Source organism: Amblyomma americanum, chromosome 10, assembly GCF_052857255.1.
Source record: "Amblyomma americanum isolate KBUSLIRL-KWMA chromosome 10, ASM5285725v1, whole genome shotgun sequence".
Lineage (NCBI taxonomy): Eukaryota > Metazoa > Arthropoda > Arachnida > Ixodida > Ixodidae > Amblyomma > Amblyomma americanum.
The window spans coordinates 32,965,753-32,988,926 of record NC_135506.1 but is presented as its reverse complement, the minus strand read 5'-3'; the positions used below and the strand labels follow the sequence as shown (position 1 = coordinate 32,988,926).

The 23,174-nt window shown below is 45.9% G+C and overlaps 2 protein-coding genes and 1 pseudogene across 3 annotated transcripts in view; all 3 read left to right on the top strand.

Annotated features, from left to right (window-relative positions):
• The first annotated feature begins 1,650 nt into the window (after window positions 1–1,650).
• On the top strand, window positions 1,651–7,406 carry LOC144106237 (uncharacterized). Its single transcript, XM_077638997.1, has 2 exons — window positions 1,651–1,835; window positions 4,949–7,406. The coding sequence occupies exon 2, from the start codon at window positions 5,020–5,022 to the stop codon at window positions 6,484–6,486; it is 1,467 nt and encodes a 488-aa protein (XP_077495123.1). The 5' UTR covers window positions 1,651–1,835; window positions 4,949–5,019; the 3' UTR covers window positions 6,487–7,406.
• A 3,213-nt stretch (window positions 7,407–10,619) lies between these two features.
• On the top strand, window positions 10,620–15,688 carry LOC144107487 (uncharacterized). Its single transcript, XM_077640506.1, has 2 exons — window positions 10,620–10,887; window positions 13,810–15,688. The coding sequence occupies exon 2, from the start codon at window positions 14,122–14,124 to the stop codon at window positions 15,067–15,069; it is 948 nt and encodes a 315-aa protein (XP_077496632.1). The 5' UTR covers window positions 10,620–10,887; window positions 13,810–14,121; the 3' UTR covers window positions 15,070–15,688.
• Window positions 15,689–22,123: 6,435 nt separating this feature from the next.
• LOC144107486 (uncharacterized) overlaps window positions 22,124–23,174 on the top strand; it is a 3,871-nt pseudogene continuing 2,820 nt past the window's right edge. The window contains exon 1 of the transcript XR_013309283.1: window positions 22,124–22,281. The product of XR_013309283.1 is annotated as an uncharacterized LOC144107486 (transcript). The remainder of the gene's footprint in view (window positions 22,282–23,174) is intronic.

Genomic DNA, 23,174 nt, shown 5'->3' with positions numbered 1-23,174 from the left:
TCGAGGCGCCCGACAGGGCGCAATAGAGGAAACCGAAGCTTTGAGGACGCAAGTAGCAGTGGTTCATTATAATTAGAGCAATTTCGAAATGAATTAACTGCTACGGCTGCCAAGTTATTGCTGCGAAGAAATTCATTACTTTAAAAACCACGGAAATGTTAACAAATTACTGGAATTTCATTATGATAATTCAACTGAAACTGCAAAAACTGAACAAAACACGTTGAAGAAGCAATTTAAAGACGTGTAGCCACTTTTCGCTCCGTGATGGTTGTTTTAGCTAGTTTTTGGCCACTTATACGTGGCATTCCTTAGTCGGACATTCAGGACCGCCGCACAGAATTCCTCCACAACAAAAAGGTTCATTCGTTAAAACCTTTTTGTGACGTAAACAAGAAGGTAATCATAAGGAAAAAAATATAAGCTCTAGAATTTTTATACCGTTTTTTTAATAAAGTCAAACATTAAAAAGCTGATTTCGTTTCCTGTTGTTATTGGGTAGCGGAGTAGTAATAGTCGCAGCCGGACCGTGGCCTTGTGTTACCAGATGCTGTTTTTTTTTGTACATTGTATGATGTATCCTACTGTAGCTACGTATCCTGTGTGTCATTTCGCAACACTACTCTTCATTCTCTTAATAATTTCTCATTTGCACTACAATGACGCATTATTGCACGTTCTGTAGCGAAAATAACGCTTGGGTGTATGCTCATAGAGGAATTAATTTATTATACCATCAACGTCCCTGTGTTTAACGTCGTAAACCATTATAGCGCAGCGGGTGCCTCAGCGGTGCGTTGGGGCATCAGACAGATGTCTCGTCCGAGTAGACTGTTAGTCCTCAAAATATTTAATCTGCGGAGCAAGCGACGTACGTCAAGCAGCATGCCAAATTCTAACGTTCTAGAATTCTTACCGGCCGTCTATCGCGGATGGTGAACAATCTGAAGCGGGGCACAAAGCTGACATATCTAGCACTTTCCCGACCACTTATTAAATTGGCGTCGAACTCATCGCACGGTCTCTGATTCAAAGCGGGCCGTAGTCTTTTCAGCTCCTTGCACAAAAGATACTTAAGAAACATGTTGCATTTACTTCACGCTTTTTCAGATTACTTCACAGCTGCATTTCAATGCATAGAGTTTCAATAATTACTTAGAGGGAAAGCGAATGACACACCTGCTCATTGGCATACAGCTTTAAGGCAACGCTTGTACTAAAATTGAAAATTTGTTTTTGGGGAAAGGAAATGGCGCAGTATCTGTATCACGACTCGGCTTACACCTGAACAGCGCCGTAAGGGAAGGGATAAAGGAGGGAGTGAAAGAAGAAAGGAAGAAAGAGGTGCCACAATGGAGGGCTCTGGAATAATTTCGACCACCTAGGGATCTTTAAAGTGCACTGACATCGCACAGCACACGGGCGCATTAGCGTTTTGCCTCCATCGAAACGCGGCCGCCGCGGTCGGGTTCCAACCCGGGACGTAAACTAGATTCACCTAGTTTGCAAAACTTGACATCGGTTACGACTGCAGCGCTCTTGCTGCCGCAGCGGCACGCTGCGGCGCTAGGCGGATCGGCGGTCGAGCAACTGTTCAGCATCACTCTGTTAAGTTTAACCTACAGAGCATGCCAAATTGTAACGTTATCGGCCCACTCTCGCCCGCCTTTCACGGCTCGCGAACTCTGCACTCGTGCGGAATACCGATAACTCGATAGATTTCTCGACAGCGTCGTTTGCCCTGAGGCGAGCTCCATCGTACAGTTCTCCACTTCAAAACGAGTTGAAGACTTTTCGGGGAACATCGTTACCAGCTTGGGCGCCCGCGAAGTGACGTAAGTAACGTGTTCAACTCACTGCGCGCAATTTTTAGGCTACTTTAACGCAACCTCTCAATGACTGGCGAGTGGGAAGGCGCCGCACAACACGTTTTCCTTCGCGTCGTCTGCTCCTATAGCGATGCGCTTGTACGTTTGCATTTCCGTTCATCGCTGTTTCTATGTCTGCGCGTGCTGGCGCTTGTTGTACTATTAATAGGAGTGTGTTGAGCCTTATTTCGGGTAGTGAGACGACGCCTCCTCCTCGAAAGTGCTCCCGCGTTTCTCCGCGGGGATTTAGGCGCTGTCCTCATCTCGTGTGCGTAGGTGTGTCGACTCTAGCGTATATAGTAATGCTCTCCGCCCGCTCGAGCGAATTTTTTTATCGCGTCAGTCTACCGCTGCGTTTTGGATAGCGCTACCATAGGTCTCTGCGCGTGCTGCTGCCGTGCGCGCCAATTCAATTTTGCGCAAGCTCTTTGCTAGCAGCATTGTGTATAGAGTGCCTCGCGGTAATTGCTACTTGAAATGGCTCTTCAGGACGAAGCCACGGAGGGGCGAGCTGCGCGGCCTGGCTTTCGGTAGCGCGACATCGCGAAGGCAGAAGATGTCCGTGTGCTGTGCGATGTCAGTGCACGTTAAATGTCCCCAGGTGGTCGAAATTATTCCGGAGCCCTCCACTATGGGACCTCTTTCTTCCTTTCTTCTTTCACTCCCTTCTTTGCCCCTTCCCTTACGGCGCGTTTCTGGTGTCCAACGATATATGAGACAGATACTTCGCCATTTCCTTTCCCCAGAAACCAATTATTATTATTATTATTATTATTATTATTATTATTATTATTATTATTATTATTATTATTATTATTATTATTATTAACTGCCATCATCCATGCCGCTCTGCTAATCAGCTGTTTGGTTGCGTAATGGTACCAGCTTTGGTAGTGCACAAAGGGGCAGGTGGCATGCACGCAGGTGGCATACAGGCTCTGTGCTCTATTCCGCCGCTCTATGCATCTTTAAAATGCCGAAAGAACAAGAATGCCTTGCGACGTTGGGCTGGGTGATAATGAGTTGTTTAAAAGAAAACAGATTTTATTATTACTAAATACGGGTTCCGAATTCCAGTTTACAACGTTGCTTCCAAGTGTAGATCTACAGTTAATGCAACTCGGTGTTTTCACCAGGTATTTTACCGCTTTTAGTTTAAAGCTTATCTTTAATTGTGGTTAATGTTGTGCACTAAAATATGAAATTAGTGGTATAAGCATGCGTGTGTATACGCGCCCGCGTGCGAGAGCGGCATATGAGCAGCAGGGTAAACATATATTCTTCGCAAACCTGCGCTACCATGCACAATTTCAGGTTCATCACCATTAATTATTCCTCAAGTGTCCAGTTGGGGACGTTACAGAAAAAAAAGGGGGGAGGGGAGGGTGCAGGGGCCTCAGCTGTAAAGCATACATATGAAAGGCGAGATATGATAAGAGAATAAAAATTAAAATAAACAAGACTGAACAAGAAAAAAGAAATTGCAGTAGTCAAGCAAGGACATAATGCGGCAGAAAACATTCATCAATGCAAGGACTACGGTAAAACATGCAGGCTGATAGGACTGCAGCACATGGTAGCTGATGCAGTGTTCAGAGAAATAGCTATATTGTCCGTTGAAACGGTAGATTAGTAGCTGCCTGAATCTGGAAGGATTAGTCTCAACGGCAATTAATGTGTTCGGGAAGGTCTCTTTCTAGTCTTTTATTGCACTAGGAGGAAAGTATTTGTTAAATGCATTGCATGAGGCGTGCAAACACCTTACGCTGAGGGAATTAAATAATCGGCAAGATGATCGTACCGGCGAACGTAGAAAGTTGTCCCGAAGTGCTGAAAACTTAAAGTACAGTTTATAAAAAGAGACAAAGAATTGTAATCTTCCGGCGAAGCGCTAATGATATGAGGTCGACTGATGACAGCGATGAAAAGTGCTGCCAGGTTCTGGATGGCTTCGAGTGAATCAATCAAGTAGGCCTAGTGAGGATCCCATATCTCTTGAGACGTTGTCTAGTTTGGCGGGAATGTATTTTTCATGTATACTAGTTTCGCACAACTAATAATAATAATAATAATTGGTTTTTAGGGAAAGGAAATGGCGCAGTATCTGTCTCATATATCGTTGGACACCTGAACCGCCCAGTAAGGGAAGGGATAAAGGAGGGAGTGAAAGAAGAAAGGAAGATAGAGGGGCCGTAGTGGAGGGCTCCGGAATAATTTCGACCACCTGGGGATCTCTAAAGTGCACTGACATCGCACAGCACACGGGCGCCTTAGCGTTTTGCCTCCATAAAAACGTTTCGCACAAGGCGCCCCTGTGCTGTGCGATGTCAGTGCACGTTAAACATCCCCAGGTGGTCGAAATTATTCCGGAGCCCTCCACTACGGCACCTATTCTTCCTTTCTTCTTTCATTCCCTCCTTTATCCCTTCCCTTACGGCGCGGTTCAGGTGTCCAAAGATATATGAGACAGATACTGCGCCATTTCCTTTCCCCCAAAAACCAATTATTATTATTATTATTATTATTATTATTATTATTATTATTATTATTATTATTATTATTATATTAACTAAAAGAATTCATTTTTAGCATGTACTTATGTTTCGTGTGGTAGTTCCTCTCGAGTAAAACGAGTCTATTATTTTGCTGTAGCAACCGACTGAGCAAAGAACGCGGCGAGAGTGTGAAATTTGTGTTTTGTGCTCTGCAGCCTCACGTGAATTTGCGCCAGGATTGGACCAAGAGAAACAATGGACAGTTAATATCCCTGCAACTAATACTACTTCCAACAGCGCCAATAAGTCTGCAGGGTATAAGATCTCCTTCAGAGTTAAAGCTGAAGTGGCGTCAGGAATGAGCTCCAAATTTGATCATTAGGCGAAACATCACTATAGGAGGTAATAAATGCGCGCGGAGAGCATGTTTGCTAATGTTTTCAAGGGTAAGCTTTTAATGCTGGGATGACAGAAGAAATTGATGGTATGCACTCACCTGCTGAGTGCAAGGTGCACTGTTTTCTGTAAATTAGTACCTTTTCTCAAATTCTGATATCTCTGTTTTTTTTTTTCTCCTTTTCGCAGGTTGAATTCGGGCTCTAAGCGCACACGCTTCATCAACTGCCGAGGAAACACACCGCCTTGCTGTTGCAGTCATGTCCGAAGAAACGAGCAAAGATTTTCAGCCGCAAGAGGCGGACATTGAACAGTTCTTCAACCAAGGGTTTAACGCCATCAAGGAGTTCAATCCTGACGCCGATCCGAGCTACCGAGGGGGCGTCATGCTGGAATACACAAAGAAGCTATCACTGGAAGAAGCTCGCATACTTCCGTGCATGCTGAGCACAAAGTCATCCGTGAAGAAGCTCAGCATATGGGACATCTCGTTAGACGCTCTCAGGGTCGCCTTTGATAAACTCCAGGAGTGGGGATCCCTGGAAGAACTGCAGATTCTGCACATTGACTGCGACGATGAAGAGTTTGACATCGACCTCTCGGGAGCGTTCAAAAAGCTGCGAATCCTGGACTTGCGTTGTGAGAAGATCAGCGGTATTTTCGCGCTGAACATCGCAAACTACCTGAGAGACAACAAGTCCCTGCAGGAACTGAGTCTTTGGGAGTCGTGCGGTGGTGATGAAGGTGCGTCGGCAATCGCCGACGCGTTGACGGCGAACGACACGCTGAAGAAGCTCACACTCTCGCCGGGCATACAGGTGCTGACTGAGAAGACTCTGGCTGCATTCGCGAAGACCCTGACGACCAACTCGACCCTGGAGCTTGTCGACCTTTTCGACAGCTGTTCCATGGAAAAGGAGCAGGTGTCTTCCTTGTTCGAGCAGGACATCTACGCCGATGTGTTCAAGAGGATTCGGATTTTGTGGAAGCAAGAATTTCTTCCGGAGCTCATAAAGCACCTGCGCGAGGACAGGCACTGCTCTGAGCTCTCCGTGGACGTCACCGCCTCCGCGGATAAAGACCTCCTACAGGAGTTCTTCGACGCCGTGGCTTCGAACACGACGTTGCGTATGCTTCACTTCTACCCGAGCGACAAGTGTTTCGACGAACTCGCCGATGGCATCGCCTCTGTCGTCAAGAAAACCACAACACTAAAGGAAGTGCAGAACCTCATGCACGTCAAGAAGGGCGCCGAAGAACAGTTGGTCCGAGTGCTCGACGCCCTGAAGGAGAACAACTCAGTGACGAACTTTACTATGTACGTCGAGTCGCTGACGCCCGAAATAGCCGAGTCTCTGTCTGAGCTCCTGGCTACGAACAGCGCCCTGAGGGATGTGGCCATCTGCGAATATTATGGAATTACTGATGAGATTGTGGAAACCATACTCGGCGGACTGAGGAAAAATCACACTTTGACAGGCATAATGGTTTCTTGGGACCCAGACGACGACGTCGAGGGTATCGCCGAGATGGAGCAGCTGCTGAAAAGGAACACTCGTCTCTTGGACCAGGCTGTCAAGTTCGTGAGGGGTGAATGCAAAGATAAAGAAGCTGCGGATGCGGCAAAGAAATTGCGATCCACTCCTAGTCTGCTGCACAGGCTGAAAGAGCTCACGGGAAAGACGACGGAAGCCGTGCTTTCCGACATAGAGTCAGCGCTAGGTTGAGTGTATGCGTGAACTCTTTGTGCTAAGTGCGCCAGGTTTGCTCAATTTCTGCGTGGTTTGAGGCATCTCCAATTGACCCTTTGCGTGCGTTTTGCATGACTGCTATGGCGCTGTCGGAAGGTGTAGTTATGCTTTTTACCTTGACGCATGGCTGTTCAGCCAGTTCAAATAACAGCGGCAGCGAGGATGAGGCGTGTCAGCTCTAGGAAAAGTTCTAATTATTAACAGTGTTTTCAGAGCCATGGTATAAATGTTTGCAGTTAACCGCCTACGCCAACGGCCTAGCGTGCAACTATACTGAAGCGCATGTGTATGTGTGGATATCCGCTGGCATTTATGCATCGTCATGGGTCTTGTTCAGTGGTGGTCAAAAGGCATAACAAAATTAAGCGCGTTTGCAGAGTTATTTCTGTGGCACGAGTGTTGTTTTTCATCCTGACGCGCTTTTGAAAGAAAAAAAATATATATCGGACGCATGCCCGTGCTTGTTCCGGTTCCAGTGCCGGGTATGCCGACTCATACCCGGCACTGAAACCGGTTCTGCATAAAGTCTTTCGCCGATATCCCCTTCGGGGCATCTTTTTCGCTGGCCGTTCAGGATTGAGTGTTGCTGATTTCGCTGTTTCTGTGCTTATTTGATAGTCCAGCTTTAACCAACCAGCCGATTTCGCCTTAAGACACCTGTATTTATGTCAGATGACTGCACAGATATCCTTGCTTAAGAAGAATAAGTAGTCGCTTGTCTTTCTAATGAACAAATATTGATCTGCTTATAATAATTTATTACACGCCTTCAAGTTGGTCGGCTGAATCTCAAACAAAGCTGCGGAAGGATGTCTTTTTTACCTTTCCAGAAAAGGGTTGTAGCGCCGAAAAGGACAACACATAGAAAGCGAGACAGGGCAGGCGCAACTTCCAACTGTTTATTCACCGCGAATGCGAATGAATATAAGGACAACAATCAAAATTGGTAGCAAGAACCACACATGCGCGCGAGGGTTGTACAAAAAAAAGGGGAAAAAAGGATAAGTGAGGCACACAGGTGTCTCATCCCAGTGCATTTAAAAGAGCAGTTTCATTCTTATAAATGGTAATAGATGGGCTACTAACACAATCACTACATATCAAAAGCAACTGTAGTGATTGTGTTAGCACCCCATCTGTTACCATTCATAAGAACGAAACTCCTTTTTTAGATACACGGGGGTGAGACACCTGTGTGCCTCACTTTTCTTTTTTTTTTCCACTTCAGGTTTTTGTACAACCCTCGAGCGCATGTGTGGTTCTTGCTACCCATCTTGATTGTTGTCCTTATATTCATTCGCATTCGCGGTGAATAATCACTGGGAAGTTGCGCCTGTCCCGTCTCGCTTTCTATGTGCTGTCTCCTTTTCGGCGCTACAACCCTTTTCTGGAAACATGCACCAACTAGCCCCCCACCCCCCCCCACCAACAAGTAGTACTCATGTCCTTTTTAGCTTTTTAACTTTAGGTAAAGACACAGACTGTAGATTGAGGTCACCGGCACCACTAATGTGATTGTTAACTTGTAGGCTTACTTATAAAATCATCGGTCTCTGAAGAGATTACAGCGGTGAAATTGTTGTTGTTGTTGCTTATTTATTTATTTGTTTATTTATTTATTTATTTATCAGCCGAGTATGGAATGAACGATAAATGCACAACAGTGGAAGATTCATTGTACAGGACGCTTGAGTGCAAGCTACAATCGGGCTGACAAAGCTGCGCAGTGCTCGTGCATTCGCTATTTTTCGCCAGGTGTCAGAACTTGTGTGTGCGTGTTTCTAGGCATCCCATGTTTTGCAAGGCACCCATGAATAAAAAAAAATATAGCAGTTCTGCGGGCCTTCCTTGGTTTCCAGTGTTGCAGGCTTCGTTCGTCAAGGTTGAAAGCTTGCCTCGTGAACCAATGTAGTTTGCTGCGAAGCGTGTGTTCCACATCGCAACATGCACCTCCATTGCGGGTAAAATAATTCCATCAAGCACATTTTCAACAACACTGACGCATGTTATACGTGAGTAAACTACGAAAACAAGATAACTGTTCATGAATTTTTTTAATGCGACATCGTTAGGGTTGTCCTTACACCAAAACGCCGCCGACATCCGAGATGAAATTCCCCAATTGGTCGAAGCAGTGATGACGTCGCGGATGTCGTGTCACCATCAAGGACCAATCACAGCGCACTGCCAAGTTTGAAAATTCATCACCACCGGCGAGCTGGGAGGCTGCGACAGTATCGAAAGGGCAAGCGTAGCACGGGGCATCGTAAGTCTTGTTTACATGAAGCCGCGGCAGCGGCGGGTCGAGTCAGGGGATCGAACTGAACAAGGTCAGCCCAACTAGACGACTGTCTCTTTACATGAACTCGATATGAGCAAGTCAACTCTCTTGGTGCGTCCTGCGAAACTCGACCGCTTCTGTTCTTTCATGCAGAAAATGCTTTCTCCAAGCGTGAAAAGAGAAAATTAGGCTAATTTTCGGAGGAAACTGGGAGTGAACCCACCCCTTGCGGCGGAGTCGAGTCCAGTCGACTCTCCGGCCCGACTCGGCGGCGTTTACATGAATCCAATGACCTGTTCTCTACGCGAAAACTCGATTTAACGCGACTCTGTCACGTTAGTGTAAACGTTGCTGTAGTGTCAGGTGGCCGAATGAAATAAATAAATAAAACACTTTATGGCAGATAACGGCATTCGAAGCCGCGGCGGCATGAACAGTTCAGCTTCGCTGGCCACTACGCCATCGCCGGACGCCTCTGATGTATGGATCAGCAGTGACGTTGAGGTAGTCTGCAGGAAACACCCAGGTAGGAGATCGCTGTAAATTGCGCTGCATCTGCCTCATTACTCATTCGTGGCGAAGCACTTTTATCCTGGATTCATTGCGCAAGACTTGCCGTTTGGTCGTAGATAAGTGGCACCTAGAGAGAGAAAGCCGGACTGCCCGATGTTGTTGAAACCATCCTGCGGGGACTTAGAAAGCAGCGGCAACCATTGTGTACTGAAGATCTATTGAAAATTTATGAAGAGTCGATCACAAATTTTTTAATATGGTTTTTTGAGATAAACAGAAGCTTGTTGCGGCATAGTAATGGCAGTTTTGGTGCAGATGAAAAAACAGGCGACTCATGTTAACTATAGTGCGACTAAATAAATTCTGATAGTTAACTTTATAACTGTTACCAATAGGCACCCGATTACAACAGAATTTTGTAGACAGCCATTAGTAATGGCGATAACAGTTTTTAGAAGCTTCAAAAACGCGACTGCCCTCGCCGCCGCGACAAATTTGGCCTACATACTGCCAAAATGCATGCGCTTTTGAAACTTTTCAAAAGCATGCAGGCTACGCAACCCCTCCAATGCACGTAACTATAGACGGAAGAGCCAAATTTTGCCGAGCCGCAGCGGCGAGGGTAGTCCTGTTTTCGAAGTTAGAAAAAAACTGATATGCCTATTACTAAAGGCCTGCTACAAATCTCTAATTGCAATCCGGTGCATTTAGGTGCAGATGCAATCAGGTGCTAATAGTTAAAAAGTTAACTATCATAATTTAGTTAATCACTGGGCTAGTTAACATGATTAGCCTGTTATTGACGTCCGCCAAAACTAGTATTACAATGCCGCAAAAAGTTTTTCTCTACGTCAAAAACCCTACTTTTAAAATTTAATGATTTCCTTCACTGAAACACCTGGTATTTATGAAGTCGAATCGCTTCTACTGCTATTTCTTCATTTGTTAGCTATGTCACCTTAGCTAACTAAGTGACCTCTATAGCAACCCATTTTTTGCAGTGTTCACATTTGTTCGAGTGAACTTGATCAATATTAAGTCGAAAGCCTTTAATGGCTCATACTCGTGGTGTCCGTCCGTCCGTTCGTCCGTCCGTGACACTCTTCAACTCGGTAAGAAAAATAAAATCTTTGTGCAAGATGAGATTCGAACCACCATCCTAACGTTCCGACGCTGAGCGTGCTAACGACTACGCAACTTCCTGCCAATTCAGACGTTGCATCGGAGCCGACTCTAGCGCCAGAATTTGTAATGCGGTAGGCTGCGGCGTAAATTGACGTGTCTTTTGAGGTACCATCGTCTTTTAACTGTAACATTTTTCTGATCTACAGAGCACGCATTTCGCGCTCATGTGGTCAGCGCATGTAGTCAGCGGATTGGAACTTTATCGGATCCGTTTCTGGCGCCTTACACCTCTCGCGAGCAATCGACAGTCGTGGGCGGTACTGATATCGCTTTCGGTTGTGCCGGAGCCGTCAGTACCGTGGTCACGGTAGCCGGCCTGCTGTACGGTTCGAGACTTCGACGCGAATTCACGTTGTTTCAGTCAGCATCATAACGACTTCTAGCAAACAAGAAGTGCTGTAAGTAGCACCCTGGACTTACTCTTCGCTTTTATGACATTGTTTCATTCCCGCAACTGGATGGGTGGATCTCGGTAGCGCAAGACACGCTTTGTTCTGCGTCGTCTGCTCCTATAGCAGCGTACTTTGAGCGTTCGTTTGTTCATCGCTGTTTTTGTGGTGACGTTTTATAACATCTAATCTATTAGTACTAGAAGGCAGTGTTGTGCCAGTTCCATGGTGAAGAGACAGCTATTACCCGGGGTGTCATATTCCCACATTTCTCGGTGGTTTTTCAGACGTTGTTTTTTTACTTGTGGCTTCCTAGCGCTTAGTGCAGATCGCCGCCGGATCGATCAAGCAGCCTTGTTTTGCGCCTGATATCACCACCGCGTTTAATTCGGCGCTGTCGTAGAGTTCGATGCCAGCCGATGGCTGTGCATGGGCGCCACATTCAACGCTGTATAACCCGCTTTTTAGAAGCATGACGCAATAGAAGTGCTCAGGATTACTTTGTGTGAAAATATCTACGTTCACAGAACTGTTTTATTGCCAGAAGCAATGGCGCGCATCTCAATGGTTGTGGCCTCACATTACGGACTGAACTTGCCCCTATTAGCCGGCGAAGTATTAGCTGCAGAAAAAGAAAGAAAGGAAATCAAATATGTGTACTCCAGCAGCCGAAAGACTGGTTTAGTGAACAGTGATGCCAGCGGAGGTCAGAAAGTTTTCCCGGATAAGAGAGCTGCTTCTGGCTTTCGACAGGGAGATAGGTAGGTCTCCAGACTGGAGGGAGCACAATGAAATAGTACAGACAATAATCAGGGCATCAGAAGGTGCAATAAAAATGAAATGCAAGAAGTAATTCTTACACGTATTTCAAACAAATTAGGAACACAAGCGTCAACACTGTAACCACCAGCACAATATTCTTTCTCCTTTGCGATGGTTCTTGGAAAATGAAAATTTCAACGTATTGTAGAGCGCGCGATATTCTCATATTTTTCAACTGTCGCAACGTGCACTTGTACGCAAGTTGTCAGTTTTAATGTAGTTGTGTCTGTTAATTTATATCAAGTTATTATCTAGGAAATACAAATTTTTTAAGCTGCTTCCGGGGCGTCCTGCTTAAGGTGTACCAACAGCAGATACTTCATCCTTTCTGTCACCCTTTGAGCTCGTAAAGAGCAGTCGCGTAAACATATCATCGCAGTTGTGAGCTATTTCTGGGTTGGCAATATTTTCCTCGTGAAATGGCCCCACAAACACGAAACGTGTTCTAGACATAGCCACACAAACGCTTTGTATGCTTCCGTGCAAAGGGACATCTCAAAGCTTCCGTCGGACAAACCAGAGATACTTGAGAGCTTTTCTGCAGATGGTATTCATGTTATTCACCGAACTCAAACTGTCTGGCATAAAAACTTCGAAACACCACCCTGTCATTTCCCGAGTACTATGCCATCTACATAACAAGAAGGTATTCCCGCATATACGGAAGACCAAGCATATATCGACGTTAAAGGACGTGTTGCATTCCTTGCAGCAACCCGAAATTTCTGCGAGGTTTTTCATGAGCCTAATTTTGTCCTCTACCGATTTTTACGGGGTAACCAGTTCGCAGTCGTCTGCGAGAAGCTTCATCTTAAACCCAGTGCTCATGCCATGCACTACATCTTCAACATCAATAAGGAGTAACATCGGCCCCAGGATTGAAACCTGTGGCACCCCTGATATGACTCGGGTAGATACGTCGTACGTATGCATTTGTGTGCATGATGTAAATCCCATGTGTTTATATGTACACGTATACGTGAAGTTGGTCAAAAGTTCCCAGACTGCTGGAATACATAAAAAATAAGTGAGAGAAGATGGAGCCTACCGGGGCAACCAGCTGTGTGAATAAACATGTCACTGTGTAACCAGATTGTTTCATTGTGCAAGAAACCTTCACCCGCCGCGGTGACTCAGTGATTAGGGCGCTCGTCGACTGAGCCGGAGTACCCGGGTTCGAACCCGACCGCGGCGGCCGCGTTTCGATGGAGGCGAAACACAAAGGCGCCCGTGTGCTGTGCGATGTCACAACACATTAAAGACCCCACTTCGTTCGAAATTATTCCGGAGACCCCCGGGCACTATGGAACCATTCTTCCTTTCTGCTTTCACTCCCTTATTCATCCGTTCCCTTACGGCGCGGTTCAGGTGTCCGACGATATGTGATACAGTTACAGCGCCATTTCGTTTCCTTAAAACCAACTGTAAAATTTTCAACAAATCCGCCGCAGTTACTCGTGTAGCAGCTCTTGTCGTCATGCATGGCGACAAGCGCTGTGAAGTAAGCGGCTGATGCACTCGTCTTGGGCAAATGGCGACGTAAATAAAGATGGCATGCGTTTACCTTACGAAAGGACGCCTCACGAGTGACATCGATCCCTTTGCAATGCTTTAGTTCAACACGACATCGTCATACACGCCGTACATGCTAATGCTTCTTTAGCTCCTTTGACTGGTTGTTTCAGTTGTTGACCTGTGGTTATAACATCCACACGATATGTCTTCTTTGCACAAAGCGCGCTATCACGTCAGATTTGGAGGCGTTAAGTAATTAACGCAGACGCCGCCCCAACCTTTTCGCCTTATCGTCAAGCAGGGAAGAGAGTGAGAGGAACGTGAACTCTCGCACCGTCTATCCCCGGCACCTTCGTGCGCCGTCCCACCCCTCCGACAACAGCCCCCCCCCCCCCCCCCCACACACACACGAGCGCGCGCACACGCACACACACGCGCGCGCGCTAAATTTGGGCGTTAAATCCCCATAAAGCAAACAAAAAGCCACTGCAGTGAAACCCGATTCTTACCCCGTTTTTGTGACACCCCCGTGTTTGCATGCGAGCTGTGTTTTGCGTAAATTAATGGTGTATACGTTTATTTCTTTCTTTGCAGGAAGAATCAAGCCGCTCTTTCAGCACACGCACATCTTCAGCGGATCGAGAACAGCATCGGCTCGCTTAAATAACTGGGGCTGTCACATGAGTTATCGTGCTCAATTTCGAGGCCTCCAGTAAGTACTCAGCGTAACGAGTTCACGAGTCAAGCCCTGTGAGCCTGTTCCTGAGGTTGGACCTTCGTGAGGAAGTGAAGTCGAAGGACATAAGGAACATTTTCAACGGATTCGTGCTTCACTGATTTCCATTTATACTGATTAACAGGGTACGAACTATATACTGCGCCCTCGAGCTCACTGCTGTTGGAAGGATGTCCGAAGGATCAGGCAAAGATTGCAAGCCCCAAGAAGCGGCTGTTGAGAAGTTATTCAACGATGGGCTTCACGCTATGAAGGAATTCAATCCTGACGCTGATCCGAGTTACCGTGGGGGCGTCGCGCTCGAATACAATAACAAGCTGTCCGTGGAAGAGGCTGGCTTACTTCCACTCATGCTAAGCACAAAGACGTCCGTGAAGAAGATATGCATATGGGAGATGCCACTGAGTGCATTCAGGGCCGCCTTTGACAAACTGCAAGACTGGGGGTCTCTGGAAGAACTACAAATTCTTAACATCGACTGCGATGTCGAAGACTTCGACATTGACCTCTCCGGAGCATTCAAAAAGCTGAGAGTCCTGGACTTGCATTGCGAAAAGATGAGCAGCAGCTTTGCTGTCTACATTGCAAACTGCCTGCGCGAGAGCGGGTCCCTCCAGGAGTTTAGTCTGTGGTACGCCTGTGGGGGCGACGAGGGAGCCGCACTGATGGCAGATGCTTTGAAGGTAAACAACACACTGAAGAAATTCACGCTGGCGCAACTTACGCTGACGTCACAGACTTTGATCGCCTTCGCGGAAGCGCTTGTAGTCAACACGACGTTAGAAATGGTGGATCTCTTCGATACATGTTCCATAGACAAGGAGCAGGTGTCGTTCTTGTTCGAGAAAGACCTCTACGCCGACGTGTTCAAGAGGATTCGGATCTTGTGGCAGCAAGACGTTCTGCCGGAGCTGATAAGGCTTCTTCGTGAAGACAGGCACTGTTCTGAGCTCTCCGTCAGCGTCACCCCGTCGGTGGACAAGGACCTTCTGCGGCAGTTCTTCGACGCTGTAGCTTCAAACACAACTCTGCGCTTGCTTCATTTCTACCCGAGCGACGACTGCTTCGAGAACTTGCTGATGGCATCGCTTACGTCACTGAGCGGACGGTTACGCTGAAGGAGATTCAGAACCTCATGCATGTTGCAATGGGGAGCGAGCAACAACTGGTCCGGATGCTCGAGGCTCTTAAAGGAAACCGTTCCGTGGTGAGCTTTACCACGTACGCGGAATTGCTGACGCCTGAGATAGCAACGTCTCTGTCCGAACTGCTAGCTGTGAATGATGCTCTGACAGATGTGTCGGTCTGTGAATACTGGGGGATCAAACCAGAGGAAGTCGAAACCATCCTGGGAGGGCTGAGGAAGAACTACACCCTAACACGCATCATGGTTTCCTGGGATGGGAATGACGAGGCGCAAAAAGCTTTGGACGAGATGGAACAGCTGCTGAAAAGGAACGCTCGTCTACTGGACCAGGCTGTCAAGTTTGTGACTGGCGACTGCAACGATACCGAAGCCGCAGATGCATTCAACAAACTGCGGTCCAGCGCTAGTTTGGTGAACAGGTTGAAAGAGCTCACCGGGAAGACAGCCGAAGCTGTGCTTTGCGACTTGGAGGCAGCTCTTGCTAAGCTGTCTGTATGAAGAGCTTTTTCTCTTAAAAGGGACCATGAAATGGTGGTTCACCGCAATGCAGTTGTGTGCTCCGGTAAATAAATGAAGGATCTGTGATTACATTTCCAATTTTTGAGTGCCCTGAACGCGCTGTTCATCCCCCCTCCCCCCCCCCTCCCCAAAAAAAAAAACATCGATGGAAATTTGGACTGGGAAGCTCCTCCCACCGACAACGACCGTGGTATTGGAGTGCGGGCATGACGTTACAAGGGCATACAAGGTGCAGCGTCGTCTGCAATTCCAACTACGCAATCAAAGGACATTCCTGTCCTGTCACATGCATTCTGGTGACTTGTTAACAACATTCTGCTGCGCAAAAAATAACAGCATAGTATGTTTCCATAGGCCGGGCCGCACTTTCTCAGATGTGATGCTGAAGGTCAGTCCACCGGTCAGCAAATATATTGTTATGCACTAGTAGTCTGAATTGCCGCGTAGTTTCTTGGAGCATTTTATATAGTGGTCGTTCTTTAGTTTTTTTTCTGTTCAATATCATGGATTTAATCCTTGTTTAGAAAGTGAGACAATAGTAAGAAATATTTGTCATGAGTGTTGGAAGGATAAACATTCCTAACTAAAGTGACTAAAAACAAGGTTAGAGATGACTAACGCTTCTCCGCTAGCCTCACCGCGTCCCCCTTGTCAAGGAATTTTCTTTGGAGATAAACAAAGACAATAATTAGAAATTAAATCATCGTTGTAGCAGGCAGATCGTCACGGGAAGCTAAATGTACGCGGAAAGCATTCTTGGGCTTTGTTTATACACACAATGCAAAATAAAAGCATGCTGTATGAAACGATCTGGTTGTGCAAGAAGGTGTTCCAACTCCGGCTACGCCGACGCTCAACGCAAGGAACGGGCGCTTAACAGCTGGGCTGTAAAACTGCCGCATGCCATCTGGAGCATGCCAGGTTAACTAGCAGGCGCACCTCTGCTGTGCTCATTAAAGTGTATATCTGTCTCTCTCTCTCTTCACCTGAGTTCAAGGAGTTTACGTGAACTGGCGAGGGCTTGTGATTCAACATCGTCATCATCAACATTTGTGTTCACGAGCTTCTGTGCCGCCATTTGTCTCACAGTCTGAGCAGTCTCCACCAAGTGGCGTATTCGCGGCAGTGCCCTATTCTTAATATTTTCCATGTATAAACTGACGCAGTATGTACTATCGCGCTCAATATGAGTTGCAACGCGCCGTCATCGACCGGAGCTGGCTGCCTCGTATACATCCTCCAACAATCACTCGGAATTCTGGGAAGAACTGCCATTCCAGGAAACGACCACACTCCCTCTCAGGAAACAGCTTGGTATAACTGAAATGCATTCTATTTGACTGTGGTAGTCTACTGCATCCCAACTACCATCGATAAGTTCATTATATATTTCCTGTTATTGACCCAATTAAGAATTGGACGAAATATTTGAAACTGAATTAATTTCATGCAAGCGAACTCTGTGAACACGTTTTACTATAGTAAAACGTGTTCTCGGAACTCGCTTGCATGAAATTGAATAGTAAAACGTGTTCACGGAATTCGCTTGCATGAAGTTGAATTCAGTTTCAAATATTTCGTCCAATTCTTAATTCATGCAAGCGAATTCCGTGAACACGTTTTACTATAGTAAAAGGTGTTCACAGAATTCGCTTGTATGAAATTGAATTCTGTTTCAAATATTTCGTCCAATTCTTAATTGGGTCAATAACAGGAAATATATAATGAACTTATCGATGGTAGTTGGGATGATGTACAATACCACAGTCAAATAGAATGCATTTCAGTTATACTAAGCTGTTTCCTGAGAGGGAGTGTGGTCGTTTCCTGGAATGGCAGTTCTTCCCAGAATTCCCAGTGATTGTTGGAGGATATAGACGAGGGAGCCAGCTCCGGTCGATGACGGCGCGTTGCAACTCATATTGAGCGCGATAGTACATTCTCAGGGAGGGAAATGGCTCCATGTTTGCACATCAAGAGTACCTTATGATACTGCTTTACGCTAACGTCAGACAAATGTATCGAATTCACTTATACAGGTTTCCGATATCACAGGGCATATTTGGTTGGTAACATGATCGAATGTAGTTAATGAAAAAAGACAACTGAAATAAATGGCATCCCATGTGATTAAAAGGGAGTCCAAAATACGAAGCGCACAAGAAGACATAGAGATTGGAAGAGGCCCTGACTCGCAACTTCAACCTCAGTTCAACCACAGAGAGGCAATATACAAAGTTCTGTGCGTTTCCTAACAACACTAACTAAATGAAAGGTACAGAGGAAGCAACGCTTCAACCACGAATGATATTTGGACTCGAGTTCTTTGCCATACGTTTGTATGGACGCATGGCTGCTGCGCTGTATATTATGTGCATGATATTTTGAGACTACCTTGGGAATTTTTGCAGGGCTATGAATGGCATGGAGATGAAGGAAAAATTATTGTTTGTGGGAGATGCTCTCCTCTAATGGGGTTTCCAGTGTGCCACTTAGAAACATTGTAAAAACGCGGAAAGCTCGCGTCTTTTCTGTTCTTTGACGACAAGAAATGAGGGCTAGAAGCCATTGATATCGGTGTTAAGCGCCCATTAAATTAGACCGCGTACGATCTTTGTCCCGTTCGCTGAAGTGTTTTCCTTATACGAGTTAACGGCTGTAAATGGCGTTGTGAAGCACGCCTCCGTCTGCGAACATTGCGTCATGTGCTTCGGTATCAGTGCTGGGCAGTTTCGTTCAAGGTTGTTGCAAAGCTATTTGTTTCTTTTAAACATGTAACAACTGACAGAAATAGAAGAAACATGCAGCAATGCGGCGTTTTCAGAAATAGAATACTTCTGTGGATGATCATCAAAAAATACGAACAACACGTTAATAACTTTCTGTCGGAAGCGACCGTAGCGCAGCGGATGACATAGCGACACACTGCGGCGTAAATTGAAACGTGTCTGGCTCTACTACTTCTTTATTAGTATGCCTAAGCTCAACGCCGTTCCGCGATTTTATCGGCTCCGTATTTGCTGCCTTTCACCACTGGCGAGCTATCTAAGCGTGTTGGTGGTCCCGATAGCTTGATCGGCTGGCCGAGTGGGGCCGAGAGCTTTCAATGTCGTTGTGGCGGTCCCACTGTACGGCTGCAAACTTCGAGGCGAATTGAACTCGTTTCAGTCGACGTCGAAACGACTTGGGCAAACAAGAAGTTGCCGTAGTAGCACGTTGGGCTTACTTCACGCTTGACGCTTGTAGTACCTTGTAAACAGATTGTTTCATGATTTAAACTAGATAAGCACAGTATATGTGCCGAACGACGCGTTTCCTTCGGCGTCGTCTGCTCGTATAGCAGCGCGCCGCTTTGGTGTGTCATTCACTGCTCCTCTCTGTGACTGATTTTATTGAGATACGTTTCATCAGTAATAGAAGGCAGTATCGAGTCTGATCTCAAGGGGAGAAATGGTTTTTTTTTTCTTCACGTATAAGCTCCAGCATTTCTCCGTCTTGCTTTAGGCGTTGCCCTCATCTTGCGTAATGACTGCTTCAAGTTTAATACTGCTGCCCGACTGCTCGAGATCCGTAGATTTTAGAGCACCATGCTACCGCTACGGTTTTCTGCGGCGCTGCATACTGTAGTGATCTTTCTATTCCGCGCGAAATTTAAAGTTGTGAAAGTTGCTTGCTGGAATTTGTGCGAAGGGGAAATATTCAGCCTCAGCTTCAGCCGGGAACGCAGTCGTGTGCCTGGAAGAGCTCTTGGGGACGAATATTTCAGCTCTTGTTCTGACTTTGTTTATCTCTCATATACGACATAGCGTTCTTTAAGGGACACCAGACCCAAGATAATATTACGTCTTTCCTGAGGCGGGTCTTATAACATCAAGTGTTGGTTTCGCGAATAAATTTGCTATAGCCTACTACACTACATGACTCGAAAAAAAAAGTAAGATCTTTTTCACAGAAACACGTGACTCAGAAAAAGAAGCAATAGCAAACGTCTCCCAGTGCTTTGAATGCGCCTTTTTAATATGACACCTTTGGCGTATTACTGTCTAATTAATCATCGGTAAACCTTACTCTTCATTATAGACATTTAGTTTTCAGCAGGTACTCCTGCCTGTTCATCGTAGTTTCAACAATGGCGCTTTAACGTAACTTTCTGGTTCACGTGAGAATCGTGAAGTGGAAATGGGGGAATTTCGCGACTTTATAAATTTAGAAAAAAACAACTTGTGGCTCCAATCACGCTGTGAAGGCGGTTGGACAGCAAAGCTGTAAAACGGCACCCAATTACCCAATGCAACGTCACTTTAAAATGCACACACCAGGCTCTAGAAAGAGTGAAACCAGAGACGAGGTGACGCCAATGCTGTCGGGCAATTTTCCACTCGGGTTAGCATTCAGTTTTTAGCCTGGTGTTTATTGCTGACGACGACGCGCAAATTTCCTTGGATGGTAGAGGTATACAGCTTCGCTGTAAAACATGGTACAAAGCGCGCACCTTGTTTTCGGTGCATTCGCGAGCAGGCTTTTTTTACTCGGCCGATATGCAGCTCCCATGTGCCCTATGAAACGCTTAGTGTTTTATGATTTCGACAGTTATTTTTCAGTATTCGTGTTTGCATTTATTTCTTTACTTGCAGGTTGAATCCAGCCGCTGTTATAGCCGATACGCTTTTTCTGCGGATGAGTGTCCGCGTAGTGTGATTTCGAGCCATGCACTAACACTAACGATAACAATTTCACAATCAAGCCTTCATACCTGCTCCTGTGAAGAAACGTTTATGGAGAAGGAAAGTCGAAGAAAATAAGCCTCATCCTGCGCGGAGCCGTTGCTTGGATCAAGAGCACGTATATCCGAACTATCCGTCGTTGTCACGCAACAAAGGGAAGCATCCCCTGAAGTGCACTGAGGTTTCTTAACCATGTCCGAAGAACTGAGCAGAGGTTGTAGGCCGCACGATGAGGATGTTGAAAAACTGTTCAACAAAGGGCTCAATGCCGTGAAGGAATTCCACCCTGACATTGATATGAGCTACCGAGGAGGCGTCATGCTAGAGTACCCACACGAGCTGTCATTGGAAGAAGCTCGGATCCTTCCACGCATGCTAAGCTGTAAGGAATCCGTGAAGAAGCTCAGGACAACCGAAACCTCTTTGAGCGCTCTGAGGGCCGCCTTCGACAAACTGGAAGACTGGGGGTCTCTGGAAGTACTAGAACTCCTGTATGTCGACTGTGAGGGGGAAGATTTCCACTTAGGCTTGTCTGGGGCTTTCAGAAAGCTCCGAGCCCTTGACCTGCGTTGTGAAAACATCCGCAGTACCTTCCACCGTACCTTCCGCTGTACCAAAAGAGGGAAAACCAAACTTCCCGGTATTGTTGAAACCATCCTGCAGAAACGCCGTAGAGTACTAAAGATTTATTGAAGACTTATGAAAAGGCGACGACTAATTTTTTTAATATGGTTTTTAAGATAAGCAGAATCTTTTTGCAGCATAGAAATGCCAGTTTTGGATTAGGTGAAAAACAGGCTTCTCATCTCAACTAGTGAAATGTGTACCTAAATTCTAAGAGTTAAATTTTTAACTATTACCGATACGCACCTGATTACAACAGAGATTGGTAGCCAATCATTAGTAATAACGATGTCAGTTTTTAGAATTTCGAAAACGCTATTGCCCTCACATCTGTGGCTGGACATATTTTGGCCTACATCGTGCCAAAATGCATGCGCTTTTGAAAAGCTTGCAGGCAAAACAAACACTCCAGTGCACGCAACTATAGTCGAAAAGCAAAATTTTGTCGAGCCCCAGCGGCGAGGGTAATCGCGTTTTCAAAATTCTAAAAACTAATATGGCTATTACTAACGGCCTGCTACAAATCTCTAATTTCAACTACATGGCTATCGCTAATAGTTATGATAGTTTTGACGTCCGAAAACACTAGTGCTACTTTCCCGCAAAAAGTTTTTCTTTACTTCAAAAACCCTACTTTTAAAAATTAGTGATTTCCTTCCCTGAAACACCTGGTATATATGAATCCGAACCACTTCTACTGCTGTTTCTTCATTAGTTAGCCATTTCACCTTAGCTAACTATGTGACCTCCTTAACAACCCATTTTTCGCAACGTTCACATGTGTTCAAATTAAGGCAGAACAATATTTTATAAAAGCTCAGTCGTTCATAATATAATCAAATAATTTGTTCTCGCAGTTGTTTGAAAGTAAACTCACTGTTCTAAATAAAGCGCAATGTAAGAAAAAAGCAAGAGGAAAAATGAAATAGCTTGCCCCAGGTAAATATCTCCGTGGTGGCGCGTAATAAGAATGTCTAAAATCGCACGTAACTTGGCATCGGAACTGATCCTAGCGCCAGGATTTGTAATGCGGTACGCTGCGGCATAAATTGATGTGTCTTTTGAGGTACCACCGTTTTTCACTAACATTTTTTTATCTACACAGCACGCATTTCGCGTCATGTGGTCAGCAGGTAGTCAGCGGCTTGGAATTTTATCAGCTCCGCTTCTGGCGCCTTACACCTCTCGCGAGCAATCGGCAGTCGTGGGCGGTACCGGTGCCGCTGCGGCGGGCCTGCTGTACGGTTCGAGACTTTGACGCGAATCGACGTTGTTTCAGTCAGCATCATAACGACTTCTAGCAAACAAGAAGTGCTGTAAGTAGCATCCCGGACTTACTGCTCGCTTTTATGACATTTTTTTTTTCATTCACGCAACTGGATGGGTGGAGTTCGTTATCGCGAGACAGGTTTTCTTCCGCGTCGTCTGCTCCTATAGCAGCGTAGTTGTAGCGTTCGTTTCTTCATCGCTGTTTTCGAGGTGTCGTATTATAAAATCTCTTTTACTAGTACTAGAAGGCAGCGTTGTGCTGTTCTGTGGTGAAGAGACAGCTATTACCCAGGTTGTGAATTCCAGCATTTTTCCGTGGGTGTTCAGGCGTTTTCTACTTGTGGCTTCGTAGCACTTAGTGCGGATCGCCGCCGGGTCGATCAAGAAGCCTTGTTTTGCGCCTCATCTCACCACTGCGTTTACTTCGGCGCTGTCGTAGAGTAGTTCGATGTCAGCCGATGGCTGTGTATGGGCGCCAAATTCAACGCTGTATAACCCGCTCTTTAGAAGCATGACGCAATGGAAGTGCTCAGAATTACTTTGTGTGGAAACATCTACGTTCACAGAACTGTTTTATTGCCAGAAGGCAACGGCGCGTATCTCACGGGTTGTGGCCTCACATCATGGATTGAACCTGCTCGTCTTAGCCAGCGAGGTATTAGCTGCAGAAAAAGAGAGAAAGGAAATCAAATATGTGTACTCCAGCAGCCGAAAGACTGGTTTAGTGAACAGTGATGCCAGCGGAGGTTAAAGAAATTTTCTCCGATAAGAGGGCTTCTTCTCGAGTTGGACAGGGAGTTCGCTATGGCTTCAGTCAGGAGTGAGCACAATGAAATAGTACAGGCATGATATCCAAAAACGAAACACGAACTATTTCGTACACGGACTTTTATTAAATTATCAACGCATGATTCAACACTGGAACTATCAAAAATATAGT